The following is an 8,324-nucleotide window of genomic DNA, read 5'->3' as shown; positions in this document are numbered from 1 at the left end:
AAGGAGAGCAAGAGCCATTAAATCCAGAAACAGACCTTGACCCTGTTTTATGAAGGTTTCAGATTCACCAATCCAATCTGTGTTGTTTCTGTTTGACAGGGAGGCAAAAAGGATTAATGCTGAATACTGCATCTGGGGAAGCTTTTAAAATAACAAGTTTGTTGAAGCTCAGAGAAAGACACAAGATCTGTTTTGCAGTGGAAGATTTAATAGGCTGCAGAAGGCCCTGTTCCTCCTGACCATTTTTTCCTGGAATCTGTTGACTAATTTAAGGGGGCTGGATGGTCTAAACTTTTTAATGCTAAATTTAGGCCAGATCTTAGACATATGACAGCAATTTCCAGGCTAGTGCAATGGCACAAAAATGCAAGTGAGCACCAGAACCATAACCTGTTGCTTTTTGTAGGGGTTTGTCCCAAATGTTTAATGCTGTTCCTCACAGAATGTCTTCAGCCCATCTGGCTGAAAACCTCCAGGATGCTAATTACTTGGAGACTGGGAGCACTGCCAGCTCTGGTGAGCTGCTTGCTTCTCTAGCCTCTTCTTCAGGAGCATCACGAGGTTTGGGCCCAGCTCCTTATCTGCCTCTTGATGCCAGGAGTTGAGTGGGCAGTACGTTACCAGCAGCAATAGGCTGTTGGAGCAAGGGATGTGATTCCCACAGCTGTCTGTGAACCCGAGAAGTGCCTGGAGTGGGAGATGTGAGAGAGGAATGCTAGGGAAGGGAGAGTTTTTCTGGGCAGTAGGAAGAGGAGACAATCAGTCTCAAAGATCTACCTCTGTCTGACACCACCACCACCCAAAAAAGATACTTTTCTTACAGCTTACCGCTTTGCTAGTGGTGTGAGGATGTTATAAGCTGCTTAAGAAAAGCTTTGCTGTTTCTGTGCATGGAACTTGTAGCAAAAGGGTTGTTTCCTCATTTCTTGTGGCTGTCCTACCCATCTGAAAATCATTTCACAGTCGAATAGGGCTGTGATGCAGATCTAGCCTATGTTTTGGCTGTTGGCCTCAACTACACAGAGAGTGTACTTAACCTCTTATGTAGGGCAGCACTAGATTGTTTCTTCCTTGACTTGACTTGAAAGAGAGCTAGTAGCATGGGTGTGTGATAGAGGCTACGTAGTCTTTCCTCAATTTCTTAGGAAGGCTAATCCAAAGTGAATGAAAGTCTTTTCATACAAAAAGCTCCTAAAGCTTCATTTTCTTATGAGTCACATGACTGGCATTCGGTATATAGTGACAGAAGCTTATCTCCCCTGCTCCTTGATAGTTTGCACAAAGAATTTGGTGCAGCTGGGTTTTTAGCACTTAGTGGGTTTTATATCCAAAAGGAAAAATAGTAAAGAACAAGGTTTTCATCCCTAGCACTCGGGATACTGGGAATGTCAAAATATGTTGTATACGGACTTACAGAGCCGTAATGAGCTGTGTGGGTTCAGTGAGGCCTAGCGCTATGAGGGAAGTGGTTGCTCGACATAAGGTAACCTGAAATATCCAAATGCTATATCAAGCGTGTTTCATTTCAAGTACTTTTTATTTCTGATCTGATATTCTCATACAACAATGATTTTGTATCAGTAATTAGATTGTTATCAGTGATATACATTCTTCAGTTCATTTGGATTTAATAGGCCAGGCCAAAGGAGCTGTATATTAAGTTTTAATATTAAATAGGGGTGTTGTTACAATGACTATTGAGATAAACATTTAATTGTTGATGCTTTTATTTTATGCACTGTGAAAAGAAAGTTTCTCCCTCTTTCCTAACTTTGAAAGAAACTTGGACTAGATAAAAACTATGCTAGGAGTATCTAGTCTCTCTCTTCTTTCTGGGCTCAGTAAACAGGTCATGAGGTCATGAGAAAGTGGTCATGAGAAACAGGCAGTTTCTAGTGACCAAAGCGTCCTTTGTCACAGCTATAAACTTTGGTGAATGGTGCTTCATGTGGGTTCGGTTGCTGCAACTCACAAGAGGAAAGATAAAGTAGCAAGAGGCAATGCACCAGTATAGAACTGTGGTCACAAATAAGCATAATGCCCCAGTTTTTAGGAACTGTTGTATCCTGCTGCCTTTCCAGTTTGTGTGGCCTAAACTCCTTTCTAGCTCTGCAGAAGGGCTGTAACTACCGGTGGCTGAATCTAGTGATATCTGCCCAGGACAAATGGTAGGATTTTAAACAAGCACAATCACACAAAGAAAGGCACAACGCTTCACCAAGTCACGAAGGATGAATATAGGGTACAGAATGTTAACTGTGGAATTTCTTACCTTGGGTCGGTTGAAGTCATTACAATCTTCAAGGTTTTGTCATGTGTATAAGTAAAAGGATGGGAGGGCAGACAAGCAGCAGCATGCATCTTCCACTGTGCCCGGGGATGGTGTTCTCATAATATCAGAGGAAAGTTCAGGGAAATATTTGTGCTCAGTAATTACATTCTGGCTTTCTGTGCAAGGTAATTTCAGTCTTTGCAGTTGCCTTCATCTATCCAGGGAGTGTAGTGATAAAATCGCCTTTTCTTCTCTTGCCTTCATTTTAGTTCCCCCTCAATTTTTCCTTTATGGTGTCTTAGCTTTCCAACCTACAAGCAGCAAAGAAGTAAGTAATTCTTATCAGTAATTTTTCTATTCCCACAGACGGAGATGAAGAACTTGTTCCTTCTGCTCATGCTAGCAGTGATGCCACCTTCTGCATTTTCAGTAAGTAAACTTTTCTGAATACTTACAAGAAATTAAAGATATTTTTGCTAAGGACTGTCAACATCTGTAACTTGAGTATTTTGTAGAAAGTACATGTTATGAAAAGTCTAATGTGGCAATTAAACGAGAAAATTTGTCTCTAGGGTTGTTATCTGCAAAGTAGTAATCACTGCTTCAAAACTACAGTTATCACTTGAAATAAGATGAATAAATCTTTGCTTGACTGATTTAGACCACTAAGACCACACAAAAGAGAAAAGTCAAATGGTTTAGCTTTAATTGGGGAGGTGATATATATATCAAACCAATTCAATAGAGGCAAAAAAGGAACATAGCTATTAGGAGCTGGGGTTCCTGTTCCTTTCTGAGAGAGATGTGAGATCTTTCTGAAGTAAATGCAGTTTGAGAACAGTTTCCCTGAATTTAACTTCGATTATATTAATGAGTTGGACAGTCTGAGATAAAATGTGACCTGCTGAGTAGATGGAAAGTGTTAGCAAAGAAGAAATGATACATTATGTGTAAAGGAACAGAAAGGAGGAAAAAAAATAAGGAGAGGTAATTATCACCCTGAGTAAATGTTTAGTGGGAGTAGTGAGGAATTATAAATATGTCACTGAAGTTAATGAGTCCACAACTTTTATTCGCCAGTACAGTTAGGAAATTATATTCCCATATTCATCATTTGCAAATGCTTTGTAGGCCGTCTTTTGAAGATCAAGGACAAGAGGCCAGAAATAAAGCAGAATTCATTAGCTATCATAGACTTTGCAATTTACAGATGGAAATATGCTTAAATAAGATCTTGCTATCTCGCATCTGATAGAAGAAGATGCTGTACGTTAAAAGAACCAGAATATACTATATTCAGTTCATCTGTTTACCTATCTCTTTGCAACCTTGTGTTTTTATGGAAGTGAAATGACTGAAACACCCTGTAACTACAAAGGCTGACATTTCTCTGTAGCATTAGACTGTCCCCTGCATGCAACCAGTAGCTCCTGTTGAAGGCATGCTGAATGAAGGGAAAATATTTTGCTTGGCCACTACTTAATTTCAGCTTCCCTGACATAGTGTCCCAGCCCTGACATCTGTCCAAGCTATAAAAAGACAGGATGATCTAGCAGCAGTTAGGCATTCTGCTATGGTGATTCTCCATTTTTTTCTGGGAGGGAAGAGAGAAATGGTTTAGGTTTTGAATGGGCCATTCTTTACCAGATGTTAATGTGTCTGGGCTGGACTGTAGTAAGAAATGGTCAGCTTGTGAGAATTGGAAGGACTAATTGTAGTGATGACAACTCAAGTTTGTGCTAAATTGGGTTATGCACCAAGCAAACAGTGGGGCTGTGTGAACTCCCACAGGTGGGATAGCTGTGGAAAAGCAGTGCCTGCATGCCTGTTTCACTGCTGCAGAGAGGAGTGGTAGCCCTGCTGCTATAAGTAGCACAATTTTGCACATAGATGATGGAAGGAAGAAAGAAAGAGAAAGAAAGGGTGAGACTGAAAACTGAGACAGGGAATACTACAAGGGAGAAAAATAAGTTAGAGAATTGCATACGTTTCTGCACTACTGTGTACTCCTTAAGGGCTTCACCTGCAATGGCAGACTTATTGAAGAGTAACTTTAATTCATGCCACATAACATTGAAAAAGTCTCTTCTCTGTGCCTTCCTTTTATAATTCCTGGAAGCAGAGGTATGAGATTATTAAGTGGCATGTTACATTTCCCCACAATGAAGGGGAAACACTTCCTTTAATGCATAGGAACATTTCTTTGAAAAGGTGAGTCTCTGTCACTTTAATTCTGTTAAACATTGGGCCCAGAGCAGCCTTGCAGCTGAGACAGATGAATTTTTATATCAAATGAACTGCCAGTATAGCAGCACACGGGTGAAAAGGTGGGTCACCTCCAGGTTTGCAGTGAATAGTGTACACCCCAGGAAGTGTTTGGTGGTGGAAGAACTGAAACCAGCAGAAAAGGCACAGACTAGCATGTGTAGGTTGTATTCCAGAACGAGACATTTACCTTTAGATCCATCCTATGCACTTATACAAATTATTGCTTCTGGACACCTTTTGTCCCAGAAGCAGGAAAGCATGACTTTGTAAACACACAGACTGATAGTGATAATGGGAGTACAACTATAAATGTCTGAGCTGCAGGTTTACACAAGGATGGAGAAGATAAGTCTACAGGGATTCGTGTCTGCTTGTGATTAAAGGGTGTAGATGGATGCCTGCTGTTTTTCATCTCTTTTCCTATTTTTGGAGTGGAGTTGCTTGTTTTTACTTTGTTGATTGTTAAGCTAGGGAGAGCAGCAAGTGAAAGAAGGGAAGAGATGTGGACAGGGCCAAGACTGTCAGAGCAGTTGAGGCCATTGCCTAAATCTGCTGTGAGCTTGCAGTCTGAGAGTGGCTGTTTTTTCTGCCAGACGTGACAGGCAGCATTAAGGGCCAAAAAAGGGACTCTTGTTTGTAAAAGCCACGGGCTGCAGAGAATTTTCACCCCAGTGCTCCATCCTTGGTAGGATTCACCAGGCTCTTCTTCAATTCTTTACTGGTAGAATATGGAGAGTGTGGTACAAGGCTGCCCAAGGAAGTTCTGGAGTCCCCATCCTTGGAGGTATTTAAGATACGTGTGGACATGGCATTAGGGGACACGGTTCAGTGATAGAACTCATTAGCTCAGGTAGGTGGTTGGACTGGGTGATCTTAAAGTTTTTTTCCAACCTAGATGATTCTATGATTATTGTGCAGCACCTGTGGTGTCTGTCCCTTTACACCCGGCTTTAAAGGGTCTGGAAAAGGAGGTCATCTGTAACATGTAGCTCCTTTATTGCTTCTGCTGTGATAGTACCTGGAAACTACACCTTGATGGCCAGGAGGAGTTGTGTTAGTGGCTGTTACAGACAGAAAGCTAAAACAGAATAGTCTAGTGCAATTTCAGGCCATCCTGTCATTGCTTCTAAGAAAGTTGAGAACAGTGGCAATAATGGAAAATGCCAGGTTCCGGTGTTTTTTTTGTGGCTCCTATTGTGTTTTTGCAGAAGGACGAAATGATGTAAAGGTAAAATTGCCCAGACTCTGCCTGATAGCGTTACTGCTGAAGGAACAGTGCCTCTGGTGATTTAGAGAAAATGAATGCTGAAGATTTTCCATGGGAATAACTTTTTTTTTGTTGTTGTTGTGTGCATGTATTTAGCATGGTTGTGTATGTATGTTGTATAATTTGGGGTTGCTTTCTGTTTAGTAAACATGACATTCATCAGATTTCTCTGCCTCAATTTCATTTTTACAAGTGTGGTTTCACATTGGCAAATTTTTACAGCTAGAATTCTTCTTTCCAGATTTGAAATGTCTTAGCCACACATATCATGTTACTATTTCAAGGAAAAGCTTATTATTATTATAAGGGAAAGAGTTTAAATTAATGCTCTGTTATCTGTTTGTATTAGTTGTTAGTTAGATCGTGTCCAACACTTAAATTTGTTCCTAGACTGTACTGCAGGTGTGCTTAAAGTGAAAGTTGGTCTGAAGCTTGGCTGAAAATCATATTCAAATGACTTCCATCTGGGCAGCATTGCTTTCTATGGGTCTGCATTTCTAGGTTAAAATACTGTTTTTAATTTCTTCTGAAGCAATGAAGGTTGTTATTGTTTAACCATTGTTAATCTGTTGATTAAACTTCTAAACCCTTGACTAGATCTGACAGAAAGGTCGAAAGGTATATAAGGACCTCAAAGTTAAGGTCATAAAGAAACAGTGAAAATTACTGTGAGGAGAGAGAAAGGGAAGGAGATTTTATTAATGTTCTCATTGAGGTGAAGGTAGAAAAAAATTGTACTGAGTAGGACCAAAGGTTTAGTTTGCTCTATATCCTGTCTCCAGCTACATCATAAACAAATGTTTAGGAAAAAAAATGTAAGAAGAATGGCAAATATGTACAGTTTGCCCTAATAACAGTCTCCAGTTACTTGTGGATTATGAACCCTTTGAGCTGGAATCTATTTCACTTCCCTGAATTTGTTCAGTGTCTCCTCGAAACCATGTAGACTTCCAACAGCACAGCATTCATATAAAGACAACAAGATCCTGTTCTTGTGATTAGTTCATACATCATCATTTGATTTGTCCTACATTTGTTTTTATCTTTTGGTCACCTATTTGTCATCCATGCAAGGACTGCTTAGCTTCCTTCAAAGCTTTAGGTGAATGATTTTGTTGAAAGCTTTTTGGAAATGTGAATGTATCAGACAGGTTACCTTTGCTCACGTTTGCTAATCTGTCAAAGATCTGTAGTAGCTTTAGAAGGACATGCTTTTAAAAATGCCTGGTTGACTCTTTCCCAAATATACTGTATTTATGCAGGTGTCTGCTAATTCTGTTCTCTGTTATAGTTTCTATTCAATTATCTAGTAGCTGTCGGTTTTATAATATGTGGGTATACAATTCCTTGGGTTTCCCTGGGATCCTTTGGTAAATTAGTGCCAGACTTTCCGCTTCCCAGTAATCACATACGGAAGTGTTTTTAGCTGAAGGGGTTGTCTGCCAGTATGTAATAGTTTATCCATTTCAGTCTTGAGTTCCTACTAAGTCCTTTGGATAAACAGTTTCTAGTGACTTCGTACTGTTTCTTTTGATCACTTTTCCAAAATAAGTCTGTGGTCATAAAATGTTCTCACAATCCCCGTCTTTGTGGAGTTTTTTGAATGTCTCCTGTTTCTTCCACAGGGATTCCAAGATTTAATGTAACTTCTCTGCAGTGGCTGTATCTTTTTAGATTGCTTTTTTTACACACTAGTCAGCTCCAAGCCACCCAGACCTATGGAAGGCTTTCAGTTTCTGAAAACTATTACCTGCTCTGTCCACTAGCCAGCAAATGAGCACAGTCCAGTGAGGAAGCATCTTCACAGTTCTGCGGTAGGTGAGGCAGTTGCTGCAGCCTTCCCAGCTAACAGGAAAGCAGGGAATGTGGAAGGAGCCAGCTATATTGTGTGACAGTCCGTAACAAGGTAGAAAGAGTGAGGAGTGGTAGGGAGTGAACATAGGAAGTGTGGGAATGAGTTGGGAACTATGAGGGTGTGGGTTAAGTAGTGTAGGGAGAACCTGAAGTTTTTTGGGGAGCTGAAGATGTAGGGGAACTGATGGATTTTAGTGAGTTTGCTAGAGGGCATATACTAACAAGCCAGGGCTAAGATGGTAGAGGGGAGTGGAAGGAGATAATGCAGTGAGTGTAAACCGCAAGCCGTTAAAATTAATGAAGCCTTGTTTTTTCTTCTCTTTGTGAAGCAGTTTGTCTTAATAAGCTCTCTTCTCCTGTACCATTTTGTGGTTCACTTCCTGCTGTCACCATCTTATTCACTCTCATTCTTGTTTTTCTAGGTTCGTTCAAATGCAGTTCTTTGATTGCTTATTCATTATTCATAAAAAATGGTACTTGGCATTCTTCACCTTCAAAGCTCTTTGCGAGCCTGCTGTGTCTGAGCCAAGATCAATGGTTAAGACAGAATTATAAAAAATGCTTTGTTCATGTGGTTCTGATTCATTCACCTATTTTTTTTGTTGCATTTTAGGCTAATAGCGTAGCTGGTTACATATAGATTTATCTTGAAAATACTTCTAT

At 40.2% G+C, this 8,324-nt stretch overlaps 1 protein-coding gene across 7 annotated transcripts in view; it reads left to right on the top strand.

Moving 5' to 3' along the window:
• PAPLN (papilin, proteoglycan like sulfated glycoprotein) overlaps nucleotides 1–8,324 on the top strand; it is a 50,331-nt gene that overhangs the window by 8,856 nt on the left and 33,151 nt on the right. For 2 of the 7 annotated variants that reach the window (XM_068684034.1, XM_068684035.1), the window contains exon 2: nucleotides 2,643–2,701. The exons of the other annotated variants lie outside the window; for them this stretch is intronic. In XM_068684034.1, the coding sequence (XP_068540135.1) occupies nucleotides 2,645–2,701 (57 nt within the window). In that variant the 5' untranslated portion in view covers nucleotides 2,643–2,644. The remainder of the gene's footprint in view (nucleotides 1–2,642; nucleotides 2,702–8,324) is intronic. 7 annotated transcript variants of the gene reach the window in all.

This window comes from Anas acuta, chromosome 5 (assembly GCF_963932015.1).
Source record: "Anas acuta chromosome 5, bAnaAcu1.1, whole genome shotgun sequence".
NCBI classification, from domain to species: Eukaryota; Metazoa; Chordata; class Aves; order Anseriformes; family Anatidae; genus Anas; species Anas acuta.
This window is presented reverse-complemented; position numbering and strand designations above follow the sequence as displayed.